General features: G+C 36.8%; 5 protein-coding genes across 5 annotated transcripts in view; 3 read left to right on the top strand and 2 right to left on the bottom strand.

Annotated features, from left to right (window-relative positions):
- The first annotated feature begins 1002 nt into the window (after nt 1–1002).
- Nucleotides 1003–3698, top strand: LOC107728646 (40S ribosomal protein S2). The gene is made up of 8 exons (XM_016538916.1): nt 1003–1062; nt 1484–1621; nt 1852–1941; nt 2293–2400; nt 2491–2664; nt 3148–3307; nt 3401–3492; nt 3574–3698. Exons 2-8 carry the CDS (start codon nt 1487–1489, stop codon nt 3652–3654), a joined length of 840 nt encoding a protein of 279 aa, XP_016394402.1. The 5' UTR covers nt 1003–1062; nt 1484–1486; the 3' UTR covers nt 3655–3698.
- A 686-nt stretch (nt 3699–4384) lies between these two features.
- ndufb10 (NADH:ubiquinone oxidoreductase subunit B10) lies at nt 4385–7028 on the bottom strand. Its single transcript, XM_016538929.1, has 4 exons — nt 6797–7028; nt 5040–5178; nt 4800–4939; nt 4385–4615 (listed from the first exon to the last, which is right to left on the bottom strand). The coding sequence occupies exons 1-4, from the start codon at nt 6942–6944 to the stop codon at nt 4530–4532; spliced, it is 513 nt and encodes a 170-aa protein (XP_016394415.1). The 5' UTR covers nt 6945–7028; the 3' UTR covers nt 4385–4529.
- A 750-nt stretch (nt 7029–7778) lies between these two features.
- On the top strand, nt 7779–9381 carry msrb1a (methionine sulfoxide reductase B1a). The gene is made up of 4 exons (XM_016539208.1): nt 7779–7900; nt 8390–8532; nt 8785–8899; nt 9113–9381. Exons 1-4 carry the CDS (start codon nt 7846–7848, stop codon nt 9130–9132), a joined length of 333 nt encoding a protein of 110 aa, XP_016394694.1. The 5' UTR covers nt 7779–7845; the 3' UTR covers nt 9133–9381.
- A 1538-nt stretch (nt 9382–10919) lies between these two features.
- fahd1 (fumarylacetoacetate hydrolase domain containing 1) lies at nt 10920–11980 on the bottom strand. Its single transcript, XM_016539194.1, has one exon. It carries the CDS (start codon nt 11728–11730, stop codon nt 11071–11073), a length of 660 nt encoding a protein of 219 aa, XP_016394680.1. The 5' UTR covers nt 11731–11980; the 3' UTR covers nt 10920–11070.
- Nucleotides 11981–13423: 1443 nt separating this feature from the next.
- Nucleotides 13424–16792, top strand: part of hagh (hydroxyacylglutathione hydrolase) — a 9982-nt gene continuing 6613 nt past the window's right edge. The window contains exons 1-4 of the mRNA XM_016539074.1: nt 13424–13556; nt 14928–15091; nt 15166–15230; nt 15744–15750. Coding sequence (XP_016394560.1) covers nt 13487–13556; nt 14928–15091; nt 15166–15230; nt 15744–15750 — 306 coding nt within the window. The 5' untranslated portion in view covers nt 13424–13486. The remainder of the gene's footprint in view (nt 13557–14927; nt 15092–15165; nt 15231–15743; nt 15751–16792) is intronic.

The raw sequence follows: 16792 nt of genomic DNA, 5'->3' as shown, positions 1-16792 counted from the left end.
TTATACCTGAGTTACTTCTGTTGGCATGGAGTTATTTCTGTGTTAATTCTGTGTTATTCCTGTGTTATTACTTTGTTATTGCTGTGTTATTTCTGTGTTATTACTGTGTTATTAATGTGTTATTCCCGAGTAATTTCTATTATTACTGTTATTCCTGTGTTATTACTGCGTTATTACTTTTTTAAAATGCTGTCTAATCGCTCTCGCGGTACTTTGATGTCATACACAGAATGGTCTGTGCAGTGCTGCTTCAGTCAAACACCTTTTGTGTTTTATTAGGAGATGCACAACAGTTCTTCTGTTGCTTTATAGGTAATATTTTCACATACACAATTTAGCCACAATATTAACTTCTTATTATTGAATTGTTGTAAATAAATATCACATTTGCAGCTGGTCAGTGCTCAAAAAATGATGGGAAATCACTTCATGTAGCCCCAAGAGTGATTACTGATAAACTGTCTGAAAAAAAGAAAGTCACGTTTTAGAGAAGAAAAAAATCACCTACTGACTTTCAAAGCTGCTACAGAGTAACGACTTTCTACTTCGAGGACCTTGATAGAAATGTAGTGGAGTGAAAAGTACAATATTTGTCTTTCAAATGTAGTGAAGTTAAAGTCATAAGTTCCCAGAAAAAATAATACTCAAGTAAAGTACAGATACTCAAAAAGTGTACTTAAGTACAGCACTCAAGTAAATGTACTTAGATACTGTCCGCCTCTGATTAAAAGTAAGTTGAATATCTGGTATATGATATCTTGCCTACATGATGTTTTCCCAGATTGAATCTAGTGATAGAGCAGATAAGCTGTCAGAAGCTATGATTACATTTTGGTTCTTTTAATTTCCTTCCAACCACTGTAATGCCAATAAAATTGCTAAAAGCTCTACTGTGTACACCTATAAATGATCTGCTGTTCTTTTTTTAACTGCTATTTCATAATGCGAAATGGAGAAAGAGGTCGTCAATATCACGACTGTGACAACATATCGCGATACTTGCCCTGGAATAAATACTACGCGAACTCTCGTGCGGCCTTCTTCTTCCTGAATACACATCACGTAAGTCTGTCATTTTTTTTTAAGCAGTATCTGTTAAAATCTCCTCAATCACAAAATAAAAACGCGACATTTTTGTAGAAGACATCTGTCTACGGTTTATTTAACAATGCGATCGCAGAATGAATCGTTTGAATTGTGTAGATACGTTATTTTAGAGCAGTTTTAAATGGATGGTGTCAAACATGGCGGGGCACCGGTGAAACCGCTCGTTTATTCATTGAATACATTCTCGTATGATATGATTGATGTTAATTACACAGTATTCGCACTAAGGCTGAAATGTCAAAGTTGGATAGTAATAATAATAATCGATAAAAAGTAGGTTTTAGTCGGGCTCTTGAACATGTGCATTTTTTCTTGACGTGTCTGACTTTAAACTAACTTGTTTATTAATTCGCGGAAATGTTTCCATGTTTTACAGCAAATGGCGGACGACGCCGGTGGTAGAGGAGGTTTTCGCGGAGGTTTCGGCACTGGCGGCCGGGGTCGCGGTCGTGGTCGCGGCAGGGGCCGTGGAAGAGGCCGCGGGGCCCGCGGAGGCAAATCTGAGGATAAGGAGGTAAAGCACCGCCTAAATCCTGCTTTGCTATGACTGTGTTATGAACTGGCTTTATGTAATGTTTTATATAAGAGATACATTCTCATATACACTGTGTGCTGTTATGTTGGCTCTTTCACTCTTCTGCATGTTCTCTATTTGCAGTGCAAGTAGCTGTCAAAAACAATTGAGATGTATAGTTGTAGTTTCAGTTTCCATTTACCAATAGACAATATTTCTGTTTTATATAGTGGGTGCCCGTGACCAAACTTGGTCGTCTGGTGAAGGACATGAAGATCAAGACTCTGGAGGAGATTTACCTATATTCTCTGCCCATCAAGGTATTAAAGTTAGCATGAAATTCATCCTCTTTATTTGAAAGTACGGTATACTGAATGTGTTACAGATCTTAAAGTGAAGAATTCACTTGGGGGGAGCTGTAATGTTCAGTGTCATAACTTGATCTTCAGGTGAAAAATAACAACCAAGGTCCACAATTCAATGTACCGATGCATAGAACCAAGTCCTTTACCTGCTCGTTGTTGTTTTTTTTTGTTGATCTTTTAAACTTGGATGCATGTCACGATACAAAAGAAAAGAGATGTCTCTACTTCTGTTTCACTGTGACTTGAGTTGCAAAAAGTGACAAATGCTTTACCTTTTGTGAAACCTACTGTTTTTCTTTCCTGTAGGAGTCTGAGATCATTGACTTCTTCCTGGGTTCAGCACTGAAAGACGAGGTCCTGAAGATCATGCCTGTCCAGAAACAGACCAGGGCTGGTCAGCGCACCAGGTTTAAGGTGACTTCCTGCTTCCTGAGTGTTAGGTACTAGTCAGAATCCTTATCAATTCTCTTAAGTTCCTAATCACTCAGTTTCTCAATCTTCTAGGCCTTTGTTGCTATTGGTGACTACAATGGACATGTTGGTCTGGGAGTGAAGTGCTCCAAAGAGGTAGCAACCGCTATCCGTGGCGCCATCATCCTGGCCAAATTGTCCATCATTCCCGTCAGAAGAGGATACTGGGGTAACAAGATCGGAAAACCACACACCGTGCCATGCAAAGTGAGTCTTCAAATGTGGTTCTTTCCTGTAGGAGTCTGAGATCATTGACTTCTTCCTGGGTTCAGCACTGAAAGATGAAGTCCTGAAGATCATGCCTGTCCAGAAACAGACCAGGGCTGGTCAGCGCACCAGGTTTAAGGTGACTTCCTGCTTCCTGAGTGTTAGGTACTAGTCTCATTAAAAATCAATTCTCTTAAGTTCCTAATCACTCAGTTTCTCAATCTTCTAGGCCTTTGTTGCTATTGGTGACTACAATGGACATGTTGGTCTGGGAGTGAAGTGCTCCAAAGAGGTAGCAACCGCTATTCGTGGTGCCATCATCCTGGCCAAATTGTCCATCATTCCCGTCAGAAGAGGATACTGGGGTAACAAGATTGGAAAACCACACACCGTGCCATGCAAAGTGAGTCTTCAAACGTGGTTTTGCGCACAGTTTGACTTTGTTTGGACAAGTTTTTAATGGCTGAACGTGTATCCACTCAGGTGACCGGTCGCTGTGGTTCGGTTCTGGTGCGTCTCATTCCTGCTCCCCGTGGTACCGGCATTGTGTCCGCTCCCGTGCCCAAGAAACTGCTGATGATGGCTGGTATCGATGACTGCTACACCTCAGCCAGGGGCTGCACCGCCACTCTGGGCAACTTTGGTAAGGCACTTTTATTTGAATGCCAATGTTTTGGGATGCAGCTGTCCATGTTTTAGGATGTCCGTTATTATAACTGCTGTTTTCTCATTGCAGCCAAGGCCACCTTCGATGCCATCTCAAAGACCTACAGCTACCTGACCCCTGATCTCTGGAAGGAAACAGTGTTTGCCAAGTCTCCTTACCAGGTAATGTGTATTTTCACACATTGTTCCTTTTCACAAATGCATCGTTGCTTTCTTGAAACTAAAGTGTCTGTCCTGTTTCAGGAATTCACTGATCATCTGGCCAAGACTCACACCAGGGTCTCTGTTCAGAGGAGTCAGGGAGCTCTTCCGGCAGCCTCCTAAATTTTGTACAACAGATTGAAATAAAAGTCCAGAAAGAAAACGGTCTTTGAGTCTGTGCTCTGTTGTCTGACTTTAATGTTTAAAAGCTACGTGAAAGCAAATGGTTTGTGGATTGATGTTTTTGATTTGCATACCCAAAATTGTCCTAACAAAAGTGGGCAAATTTCTCAGATTTTTGTTTAGGTGGCGATTTACTATATTTGTGACTATGGCTGAAGGGGTTTCAAGCACCCATATTGTCTAATGCTGCAAAGCACAGCTTTGATTGTCACATTCAGTGTAACATGATCCTTCAGAAATCAATCTATGCTGATTTGCTGCTCAAGAAAGATTTGATAATATTATAATATATTATTAAATTGGTATTTGATGTCACCGATATCACAAACTGTTGTGCTGTCATATTTTTGTGGAAATCGTGCTACTTTTCAGGATTGTTTGATGAAGAGAAAGTTCAAAAGAACAAAGCAATGATCATTAAAGAGGTCAGTCAACCTTAGAAACCAAATCTTACTTGGCTGGGACAAATTATATTTACAGAAAAGTGTATTGTGATTTATAGACTTTAAAGCAGCAAATGGCATATATAAGCCAGCACATACATGAAATGAACTATAATGTGGTTTTTAAAATGTAGGAAATGTCCATACGTAACCAACACAACTGACATAAAATTAAAGCACAAATGTGAATAATAGTAAAGAAGTAATCACAGGAAAGTGATATATGGGATTGTAGTAATAACCACTTTAAAACGGATGGGATTTTATTAAATGACAGCTACTGAGAAGTCACTTTCCAATAAACTTTATTTTACACTGATAACACAGATAAGAGAGATTGACATAGAAAAGCCAAAGGAGAGGTTTGTAGGTTTATGCCGTCTGTTGCTCTGCCATCATTCTCTCCTTCTGTTTCATCAAACACTTTCGTGCGCTGGCGTACGCGCCAAGATCCCCATCTAGAAGAATTAAAGATGGTAACAGCCAGAAAATTATTTCTGTACAACAATATAAACAGTTTTGGTTTCATTGTCAACTGAAAAGCATTTTAGACAACATCTACTACAACTGCACTTATCCCATTGATTTAAAACGACACTGCTAACTGCACAGAAAAAGATTTTTACCAGACATGATACTCACAGCGTGACTGAAAGGCCTTGGAAACCTGCTCAAACTGCTGCAATTCTTTATAACAGTTCTGTCTATAACTGGGACCCTCACGCTGCTGGCAGGCCCGAAGACGCTCCTGGATCACCTTCACTATCTCCTGATCCACCTTACTGCAGACAAAAAATAAAATAGTGATTGTGTGCACAGAACTTTATTATGTAATGCAAAGCATAATGATATAGAACTACAAGGCTTTTTGAAGCAACATACTAGTCTCTCCTCCACTGCATCTCGGCCTCATAATAGCACACATAATCTCCTTCCTGGCACTGAGTCAGCTCAGGAACACGGCGAAACTTCTGATGGTAGTAGTGAGACTTCTTACCGCTCTGGATGCCTTCGACAATGTCTGGTAGATCAAAAAGCAGGGCAATTAAATAAGGATCATGAATTACAAGCCAAGTAGATTTTAGTTATCATTTGTTTTAGTCATTACAAGAATAGTTCACCGAAAAATGAAAATTTACTCACCCTCATGCCATCCAAGATGTAGGTGAGTCTGTTTTTCACCGGTACAGATCTGGAGAAATGTAGCGTTACATCACTTGCTCACCAATGGATCCTCTGCAGTGAATGGGTGCCGTCAGAATGAGAGTCCAAACAGCTGATAAAAACATCACAGTAATCCACAAGTAATCCACACGACTCGAGTCCATCAGCTAATGTCTTGTGAAGTGAAAAGCTGCATGTTTGTAAGAAAAAAAATAAATCATTAAGACTTTTTAACTTAAAACTGCCTAAAATAAAGTCCTCTGTCCATAATATTGCTTTCTCCAGTTGAAAACTTGTTTTGTTCGAATCAGGAGAGAAAAATGCACAGATCAAGCACTGTTTATGAGAAAAAAAACAGTGCAAAACAGTTATAAATAAATATGTTGGTGGATTTTGATGTGAAAGAACAATTGTGGATGAACTTTTTATGTTTTATGGACTCGCTAGAAATTAAGGTTTAAAGTTAAAATGCCTCGGCTTTGTTTCTTACAAACACAGCTTTTCACTTCATAAAATGGACTGGAGTCTTATGGATTATTGTGATGTTTTTAGCAGCTGTTTGGACTCATTCTGACGGCACCCATTCACTGCAGAGGATCCATTGGTGAGCAGGTGATGTTATGCTACATTTCTCCAAATCAGTTACAAAGAAACAAACTAATCTTGGATGGTCTGAGCATGAGTAAATTTTCAGCAGATTTTTGGGTGAACTATCTCTTCATTTCTGAAATTACAATAAATACACATCTTTATCGTGATCTTTCGGCATTTTCGACCATTAATTAGAAGGGAAATGTCAAAAATCCTTTAATCGACCTCAGGCTGTAATCCACAGAGCGCATGCGCGCTTCACACAACATGGCGAGAAAGGTCACCGAGCGGCGACAAATAAACGGAGTGAAAATGTCTTTTATTTTATTTTATTTTATTTATATAATTTTGATAAAACAAATCTGCACTTAATGATGTTATGCTACATTTCTCCAAATCTGTTACAAAGAAACAAACTAATCTTGGATGGTCTGAGCATGAGTAAATTTTCAGCAGATTTTTGGGTGAACTATCTCTTCATTTCTGAAATTACAATAAATGATACTAAATTAAAATGCATTGCTATTACAAAAAAAAACAACAACCAACCAATGAAGAAAAAGTCACAAAAAACATCATAGTTTAACAAATATTTCCAATACTCATAACTCATAAAAATTGATGCAACATAATATGACATACCGATAATATAAGTGTTAAACGGTTGTGTTTGATATTAAACAACATGGACTCAAGACTCTTAGATGAGATACTGACTCTTAGGGCCAGGAACTGTAAAGTGTTAACATTTAGAAATTACGAGGGTTAAAAAACAAATGCATGTCCATAATTCGCCTTTCACACTTCAAAGGCTACTATATATCAAACGGGATGAATAAGCAAATGTAAACAGTATCAGATTCACTAGTGTGGAGTCGCTTCACCTCTGAATGTAGTCACTGGCAAATCCACCGTGTAGTAGAAGAGCTTTGACAGTATTAAAGCTGGATTCGGCAGAACCGATTGCCTATCCACCACTGGGGTCCGACTGGGAGGCTCTGGATACACATCTTTATCGTGATCTTTCGGCATTTTCGACCATTAATTAGAAGGGAAATGTCAAAAATCCTTTAATCGACCTCAGGCTGTAATCCACAGAGCGCATGCGCGCTTCACACAACATGGGGAGAAAGGTCACCGAGCGGCGACAAATAAACGGAGTGAAAATGTCTTTTATTTTATTTTATTTTATTTATATAATTTTGATCAAACAAATCTGCACTTAATCTGTATAAAACTGACTATTTTATCTCCTCGTTTCGTTTGTAAATCGCCAGGTTGAAGGTGAAAGGTTATAGATGCAATTATTTTTTTCTGCATATAACGTTAGATGTCGTCGTTGCACTCATGTAGTGACTTTGGATCACTGTGCATTTTTTTATTCCAAAAATTAAAAACTAAACTAAAAACTAAAACAGATGCAAATACAATATGTAAAAAAAAAAAAAAAAGTGATTTATAAACAAATAGATAATTTCAAGGCTTTCCATTAAATCTGCATTCCCTACTCTTCATAAATCTCAACAAATACTCATCTTCATTAAAAAAAGTTATTCATTTTATTTACAAGGTTATGTAATTTATATGTAAATTATGTATCACAGACTGGACATGTATGTGTGTTTTTTTACGTATGGTCTAGGTGCAGTCAGTACTTTAGCTTTATTGTATGGTTGGTTCTTATGGTTGAGAAACGATTATTTTGCTATAATATCTGGGCTCATTTATGATACTACGTCTTATTTTGAAAAATAACTTGTTTGACAGGCTTGTACAGTACAGTCTGTGTGTGGTACAGTAGCGATTGTGTGGTCACGTGGTGGTACAAACACGCTTCTCCAACTTAACTCCGATCCAAACCGAGTTTATAAAACACCAGTTGATTCAGATAGTTGCAGTCGTTCGTCTGAACTTTATCACAGTCGGAGTAGTCATGTCCTTCTGTTCGTTCTTTGGAGGGGAGTTTTATAAAGATCATTTTGAGACTGGTAAGTTGACCCCGATGTACTGTATATCATGTAACGTTAGCCTAAACAAGGCGACGTGTGTTATATAATATCATGTATTATGTAGCTTGTGTCATTTGATTAGTAAAACTATGCGGAAGTCTTGTTTTAAAGTTGTCACATATGGTTCCTGTTGCTAAGAGAAGAAAGATCTTTTTAGCCTTTGCTTCAGATTATAGAAGTACTTTTTGACACGATTGTTTGGCATTTAATATTGCCAAAGCATCATAAAAATGGTAGTCTACAGTAAAAGGTAATGGTAATCGGAGTTGCTTTTCTTCATCTTTACTTCTCAGTGATCAGTTTAATCTTATTCATCAACAGTGTTTACTTTAATTTGTCAAGAGAATGTAGTTGAATAGTAGTACTAATGACTTTTTGGCAAATGAATAACTGTTTAAAATAAGATCCAGAATATTTTATATCACCAGTGGGATTCTGTCTGAGACTTACAGTGTGTTTCTCCTGCAGGCATGTATGTTTGTGCCAAATGTGGACATGAGCTGTTCTCCAGCAGGTCCAAATATGAGCATTCATCACCCTGGCCAGCCTTCACAGAAACCATCCATGAAAACAGTGTGTCTAAACACGAGGAGAGACGGGGCGCTTATAAGGTGAAACTTTTTTGAGAATTTGAAGTGCTTATAGGAATAGTTCATCCCAAAACGAAAAATTGCTGATCATTTACTCACTCTCATGCCATCCAAGATGCAGATGAGTTTGTTTCTTCATCAGAACAGATTTGGTTAAATTTAGCGTTTAGCAACAGTTTGGACTCTCATTCTGACGGCACCCATTCACTGCAGAGGATCCATTGGTGAGCAAGTGGAGAATGTGAACAATTAATTCTGTATCATCTTATACAGGTTAAATGTGGTAAGTGTGGAAATGGCCTTGGCCATGAGTTTGTGAATGACGGACCCAAACACGGCCTCTCGCGCTTCTGAATATTCAGCAGCTCTATGAAGTTCATTCCTAAAGGTATGCACAACAAACAATACAAGTATATTACATTTTAAAATAAAATTGATACAATTCAATTAAATATTTAAATTCAGAATTATCTGAATTTCTACACTAATGGCTGTAAACATGATCTATGCTATATTTCATAAGGTAAGCAATTGATTTCTACTTCTGTATGTCTTTTAATACATTTGACATGTTGCACAACCCTCTTGCTTTCTTTCACAGGCAAGAATGAACAGCAGTAGAGCTAGATAAGCACGTGAGGATGTTTCAGGAAGAGTGTATGGAGAAGATCTGATGTGTTTCCGGTGTGGATGGTGTATGAAAGGCTCTGATGAAAAGCCCACAGAGGAGCATTCAGAGCGATGATGTGTACAACCTCATGGGAAACATGAAGAAGCGTACTCCCAGTAACTGCTACAACCAATCAACACACACAACTATGCAGTTCTTTTAAAATATGCACAATATACACTACTGTTCAAAAGTCTGGGGTCAGTAAGATGTTTTAATGTTTTTGAAAGAAGTCTATTATTATGTTCACCAAGGCTGCATTTATTATATCAAAAATACAGTAAAAACAGTATTATTTTGAAATATTATTACAATTTAAAATAACTTTTCTATTATAATACATTTTAAAGTGTAATTTATTCCTGTGATGCAAAGCTGAATTTTCAGCATCATTACTCCAGTCTTCAGTGTCACATGATCCTTCAGAAATCATTCTGATATGCTGATTTGCTGCTCAAGAAACATTATTATCAGTGTTGGAAACAGTTGTGCTGCTTAATATTTTTATGATACTATGATACTTTTTTTTTGTATTCTTTGATGTTCAGAAGAACAGTATTTATTTGAAATAGAAATATTTTGTATTTAATGCATCCTTGCTGACTATTAATTTCTTTTAAAAAATAATAATAATTTAATTGACCCCAAACCTTTAAATGGTAGTTTACATTTGATCTTACTTTTCCTGTTATAGGTCAGTAGTTACAAAAGTGTAATTAATTTGGTTACTTGATAATGTAAGAATCACAAATGCTGATTTGATCATTTCTGCAGCCCCACTTGTTCATGCAGAGATAATCTTTTAGATATTGTTTAGCACATTTACCACTTGAAATTATGTTTGTATTAACAAATTTAGAACAATAGCATTTTGGAAACTACTGCTGCTGTTTCTGTAGATCACTGTTTGTTTGCTAAGTGCAGAGATTTCAATCACTAAACCTCGTCTGCGTGTAAACTGCTGGATTTTTCTGCTGTTACATATTAATGGAAACCCAAGAGTGTAAAGTTCAAAGTCTAAAATCCTCCATGAACATCTTCTTTTAAATGGGATTAATGAATACATTGTTTGTGTGAATGAATATGTAATGGAGCATCGTGTTACTTTAAAACTATAAAGTACATTCATACTCTATGTAGAGGTCAATAAAAGCAACCTATGCCAGGACTGCATAAGAAATGTTTCTATTTCTGTTTGTATATTGTATTTTATTAGCCTTTTACAGGAAACGGGGTTTAATTATTTAAGGAAAAAACAAGCTATAAGCATTTCATGTTGATGCTGACCTCTGATTTACTCCCAGTGAAACCACATCTGATTTTTCTGATATAACAATTAAAAATGGCTAATAACTAATTAACTCATTTTGCCTACTATTATATGTTAGACTTACGTCCTCAAGATTAAACTATGCACAGCGTCGTTATTCAGGTGTCATCATTTGACACAAGTGCAACCACATGCAGATTTTTCTGCATAATGTGAGGCTGAGCTGCTGTTTTCATGTTGCTTCTTGTAGCTGGTAGACCATTATGTCAATAATCTAGTCAATGTTACCATCTGAGATGTGTAAAAACAAAGCTGCTCTGATTAAAGTGCATTTAGACCTGATAAAAAGTTAATTCTACACATTTTAACTTCCATGACCAGCAGTTGAAAGTGAGAAAGCAAATCAACCTCAGATAATTTTTCAGAAATAGAATGGTATAAGATGGCCTCAAAATATGTAGTCAGATGCACATTTTTATTTTCAGAAAAGATCAAACATACAATGTTCCTCATTCTAGTGATTCTAAAATCATTGTGTCGTTATCATACATTGTATTTGCATTATCAACAATCACAATGGTTGTGCTTTGCAGCAAACTGTCTTTAATTCTAGTTAAAATCAACTTTTTCGATCAACTTTAAACGTCATGGTCACAATGCCATCAATCCCAGCTTGAAGTTCATCTTGCTCCTGGACACTTGACACTCCTTTAGGGGTCCCAGTGAGAATGAGATCACCTTCTTCCAAAGAGATGATCTCGCTGATGTAGTTTATGAGATAGGGGATGGAAAAGATCATCTGGGATGTGCTTCCATTCTGCTTCACAATATCGTTCACTTTCAACCACAGATTGATGCTCCCCGGGTTGGGGATCTTCTCCTTGGGAATAAAGTCACTGATGGGGCATGAGGTGTTGAAAGCTTTGGCCAGGGTCCATGGAAGACCTTTGGACTTGCATTCGTCCTGAATGTCCCGAGCTGTCATGTCAAGGCATAACACATATCCAGCCACATGCTCCATGGCTGAAGATTGAGGAATAGCAGTTCCTCCTTTACCAATCACCACCCCCAGCTCAACTTCATGGTGGAGGTTGCTGGTGTAGAAGGGAAGCAGGATAGGAGACCCTTCCCTAACGTAAGCAGACGGGGGCTTCAGGAAAAGCACAGGTTCGCTGGGAATTGCATTTTTGAGCTCGATGGCGTGATCTGCATAGTTTCTCCCGACGCATATAATTTTCCTTCCCCATTCCCAAAAGCGGGCAATATTCCTTGCGCTCATTTTGGAGTTCAACACCAGGCAGCGACACCTGCAACCGGAGATAAAATGACCTTTGGTCGCTCGACAACGAAGGGGCGGTCAGACCCGTTAGTACAGTGCGAATTATGTAACTCTAGTTACATAGTGCAAACAAATCAAACAAGAAACTGAAACGATTGTGTGGAATTAAGTCCAAAAGACATCATTCATTTGAAGCCGTTCACCACAACTACCGACCCGAAAGCGAAATTAAGATTCCTACTACGGAGAAGGCTTAGCTTATGAATATTAATTAGTTCTCGCTAACGTTCTTGAAATCCGCCCTATAGCGAACGCTGCGTTATTGAATATTAATTACGTTTTGCTGACGCCACTAGTTGGCCCTCATTAATGACAAAAGCTCGATTTATAAATCATCAGTACTATCCTGGTAAATAAAACCTTTATTGTGTCAAAATTCAAATTAAGTATAGATGTGAACTGTACTTTCTGTGACTCACAACCAGAAACGGTCTTGCATCTTTTTTTGGCATTGTGTTCATACCAGAAAACTTTGGCAAGACTTTTGTCAGTCCATTGTAAACTTCAAACATGATGACTTTGATCTTTTCTAAAGATATTTTGTTTGGATTTTTCACTTTTGAGGAGCAATATGAAAATGTTTACTTTCTTTGCAACCTAACTATTTTGCTTGTAAAAATATTTTATTCACAAATGCAAGACTATGAAAGTCACCTCCCAATTTTCTCACTTTATAGAACATAGTAAGATCTATATTAAATCCTTGTCTACCTCCTGTAACAAAAAGGCAACTAAAACTTTGAATGTATGCTCACTTTTTGGTGTTTTTGTATCATTTTTATGTTTTGTAGGAAAGATTGTTATGTTTATTGTTATGTGATGTTTAATTTTTTCTATTTATTTATTTATTTATTTTTCCTTGGCATATGTTTTTTCACTTTTGTATTCCCTAAGCAAGTGTTTAATAATAATAATAACAACAATAATAATAATAAAAGATCGATTTATACAGATTATTTCGATTTACTTTTCCATTTCGTTATTCGGCAAGGCCATCAACAAAAACCTTTTTAGGAAAAACAAACTAAAAATAGTCAAAGCTGGTGAGAAATGTGAAAGAGACATTTATATCATATATGTGAGTTATGAATATTAATAATACTTTTAAAATGAATTTCCTTAATATGTATTATTGATATATTTGTGACATCCATCATAAAATATGTACAAATATTTAATTTTTGTCTTTTGTTCTAATTTTTATTTTTGTAATCGTTTTACCGCTTACTGTAGTTAGCTTGTACTTCACTGTATTGATGATATTCATCTGGAATAAAAAAAAATAATATAAAAAAAATAAAAAAAACATTAATAATAATAATAATTTAAAAGCCAAGCCTGACGTCAAGTACAGCGTGGGACATAGCTTATTTTATTTTATTTTATTTTATTTTTTTATTTTTTTATTTTTTTATTTATTTATTTTTTTTTTTCCTTCAGTACAGATTCATCACTCATGTGCGCAAGATATACAGTAGGTGGCGGTAATACTCCTAAGGAGTGAACGGCCATTGAACAAAAAGAAGAAGAAGAAGAAGAAGTACAGCGTGGATTACGGCAGCACGCGCGACACTCCTCCGATTTGGATTGGTTAAACGAGGGGTCAAAGTTAAAAAGTGGGCTGATTAGCACGCTAAACCAGACTTTCTGCTTCCTCCCTGTGCTGACTGCGATAACAGACAGCTGAAGTCCTGATATGTGGTTCAGGTCGCTGGCGGTGAGTGCCTGCACTCTCGGTGTTCTCGGAGCTGTCTCGCATAAATTCGGTATGTTTACACGAGCATCTCGACTCGCGCATGACCAGAAGGGCTTATTTATGGATATGTAACCACGTCAGCGCTGTCACAGAACCTTTGGAGTCAATGTTTTGATTATGATTTAGTATAAGAGTTGTTCCTTATACGGAGTCGAGTTACATCATCCTAGCTGTTGACATACGTTAGCGAGCATACAATGTTGCTTGCACGATTACAGTGATCGTATAATATATTGAATGCAACATGTCGCGCGTTAGGAGGGACGTAATTGTAAACACTGTATGCTTTCTGTTTGTCCTGCATTGTGCAATTGAAAGTCGCAAAACCATTTATCAAACATTTCTTAATTCTCACTTGTGTGGTGTTATTAGGCGTGTATTTGCACTTATATATTGTTGCTCTTTTGCTAGTTTTGACTGCTTTTATTGTCCTCATTTGTAAGTCGCTTTGGATAAAAGCGTCTGCCAAATGACTAAATGTAAATGTATTGCGATAATGCATTATTGTTTACAGTATTGCATAGATGCAATATAGAGAGAATGACCCAGCATCAAAACTTTGAGCATAATAGATATGTATTTTCCAGAGATCAATTAGGCCGATTATGAATTGATCCCTACATTTTATGATGTTAAGATTTAAAATGCACACTAGTGGGCACAATTGTGCATGCAGATGATTTTTAAACAAATAATCATCACCACCACAGTTTCCACAAAAATATTAAGCAGCACAACTGTTTTCAACAGTGATGATAATAAGAAATTTATGTTTGAATTTATTCAAACATATTTGAATAGTATCTTAAGTATCCTCAGATCATCAGTTATTTGAAATTGTAATAATATTTCACAATATTACTGATTTTTACTGCATATTTGATCAAATAAATGCAGTCATGGTGAGCATAAGAGACTAATTTTAAAAACAATTTTTTTTTATTAACGGTAGTATAGATCAAAACTTTCCAAAATATGTCATGTTAATAGTTTCCACCAAAATACTAAATTTACTGCAGTAATTGTTACTTATTGTAGTTGTCATTTGCCATTGCCATTTTGTTCAATTGCGTTTATCTCTGGTCATACCAGGCTAAAATATTAAAACTGGTGAACCACTTTTGGAGCATGGATAATGAGCTGAACCAGTTCCCCAAATATTGAAACAAGGTAGACTTAACCAACTTATGACCATAAATAACCAGCTTTTACCAGCTAGAAAAACATACAAAATTTGTTGTACAGTAACAAAAAATTGATGTGACTGAAGTATTTTGGTGGAAATTATGGTGACCATGGTATGTTTTTCATGCAATCTAAAATTATGTAAATCTATTACTCACGCTGGAACATTTACTGATCGTGAATCTCTGTTTTATAGTTCCCACAGGCTTGTTTCACTCCGCTCTTAGGAAGTCATCTCTGGTGGAACAGACAGACATGAAGGTAGAACTGCTGCCTGCTCTCACCGACAACTACATGTACCTCCTCATCGATGAAGACACGAAGGAAGCAGCCATAGTCGATCCAGTAGAGCCTCAGAAAGTAACAATACTTCACTGTGCACATCACACATTACAGACTGTATACCATGGTTTCATAATTGTCATCTGTCTCAGGTTGTAGATGCGGTCAAAAAGCATGGTGTGAAGCTCAAAACCGTCCTGACAACTCACCATCACTGGTGAGTCAGACTTGGAATATTAGTAATATGCTTTGCTAAGGACTTCATTTGGACAAATTTAAAGGCGATTTTCTCAATATTTAGATTTTTTTGCACCCTCAGATTCCAGATTCTCAAATAGTTGTATCTCAGCTAGATATTGTCCTATCCTAACAAAACATACATCAATGGAAAGCTTATTTATTGTAATAATAATAATGTATAAATCTCAATAAAAAAAAAAATTTGACCCTTATGACTGGTTTTGTGGTCCAGGGTCACATATATGCTTTGTCATTTATTTATTGAAAAAAATGATCCAATATTACAGATCTGTGAGTGGCAAAAGTATGTGAAATATCAGTCCTGCACAACGGCTTGTAGGAATTTTAGCCCATTCCTCAGTACAGAACGCTTCAACTCTGTGATGACTGTGGGTTTCCTCCTATCAACTGTTTTTCAGTTTCAATTTCAATTGGAAAGAAAATATTTTTGTCTCATTTGTTTGATTGGCTTCTCTTTGTCTACATTCAGGACTTGTGTGAAACATCTGATGATGTTTTTGGTTATATTTATGCAGAAATATAGAAAATTCTGAAGGGTTCACAAACTTTCAAGCACCACCGTATATGCTATTGATCAAACGTTTGGGGTCAGTATGATTTTTTTATTTTTAATTCATATTTTTATTCAGCAAGGATGCATTAAATTGATCAAAAGTGACAGGAAAGACATTATTAATGTTACAAAATACTTATATTTCAAATAAATTCTGTTCTTTTAAAGGGGTCATATGACGTTGCTAAAAAGAACATTATTTTGTGTATTTGGTGTAATAATGAAATGTTTATGCGGTTTAAGGTTAAAAAAACACATTATTTTTCCACATAATGTACATTATTGTTGCTTCTCTATGCCCCGCCTTTCTGAAATGCGTCGATTTTTACAAAGCTCATCGTTCTGAAAAGCGAGGTGTGCTCTGATTGGCCAGCTATCCAGTGCGTTGTGATTGGCTGAATACCTCAAGCGTGTGACGGAAATGTTACGCCCCTTACCATACTGTGATGCCCTGTCCCGGCCGGAGCGACGAGACAAAAACATTAAAACCCATTATAAACGAGGCATTTGTTGCATCCAGTGGGGACATAATTACTGATTATAATGACTTATACTGTCTTTTTACGCGTTGCGTATCACGCTGCGTAAACATAAAACCATGTCTGGAGAAACGACAAACAACAAGTGCTACTCTACACTGTTCAAACCTCGCGTTTGAATCATCAGTGGCAAATTCTTTAATATAAAAAAACCTACTTACAGGCTGTGTGTCAGAAGCGCCAGACTGTACTTGCAAAGTTGGAACTGCCCCTCTTTATAGAAACAGACACCGACATTGTAGGCTACTCTCAAAGGAAACAGTCCTCATCCTCCGCAAAATGCGCTGCACACATCTGAATATTTGGGTTGAACTGTTCTGGAACAGTGTTGTAAATGCAACTTAACCACTGATTTGTAGTCGTGTCGTCTTTTGGAAGGCCAAACAAAGCAGTTTCGCTTTCACAACGAAACACACAGCGTCTTCA

The sequence above is a fragment of the Sinocyclocheilus rhinocerous genome, unplaced genomic scaffold, assembly GCF_001515625.1.
Source record: "Sinocyclocheilus rhinocerous isolate Xijiao unplaced genomic scaffold, SAMN03320098_v1.1 scaffold463, whole genome shotgun sequence".
In the NCBI taxonomy this organism is placed as follows: Eukaryota; Metazoa; Chordata; class Actinopteri; order Cypriniformes; family Cyprinidae; genus Sinocyclocheilus; species Sinocyclocheilus rhinocerous.
This window is presented reverse-complemented; position numbering and strand designations above follow the sequence as displayed.

Bases quoted from the DNA above. Each gene is read 5' to 3' on its own strand.
- LOC107728646 (XM_016538916.1), top strand. From the start codon at position 1,487: ATGGCGGACGACGCCGGTGGTAGAGGAGGTTTTCGCGGAGGTTTCGGC. The intron at 3,308-3,400 runs GTAAGGCACTTT...TTCTCATTGCAG, and splicing joins CGCCACTCTGGGCAACTTTG to CCAAGGCCACCTTCGATGCC. The intron at 3,493-3,573 runs GTAATGTGTATT...GTCCTGTTTCAG, and splicing joins TTGCCAAGTCTCCTTACCAG to GAATTCACTGATCATCTGGC.
- ndufb10 (XM_016538929.1), bottom strand. From the start codon at position 6,944: ATGCCGAAAGATCACGATAAAGATGTGTATCCAGAGCCTCCCAGTCGG. The intron at 4,940-5,039 runs GTATGTTGCTTC...TTTTGTCTGCAG, and splicing joins ATGCAGTGGAGGAGAGACTA to TAAGGTGGATCAGGAGATAG. The intron at 4,616-4,799 runs GTGAGTATCATG...TAATTCTTCTAG, and splicing joins CAAGGCCTTTCAGTCACGCT to ATGGGGATCTTGGCGCGTAC.
- fahd1 (XM_016539194.1), bottom strand. From the start codon at position 11,730: ATGAGCGCAAGGAATATTGCCCGCTTTTGGGAATGGGGAAGGAAAATT.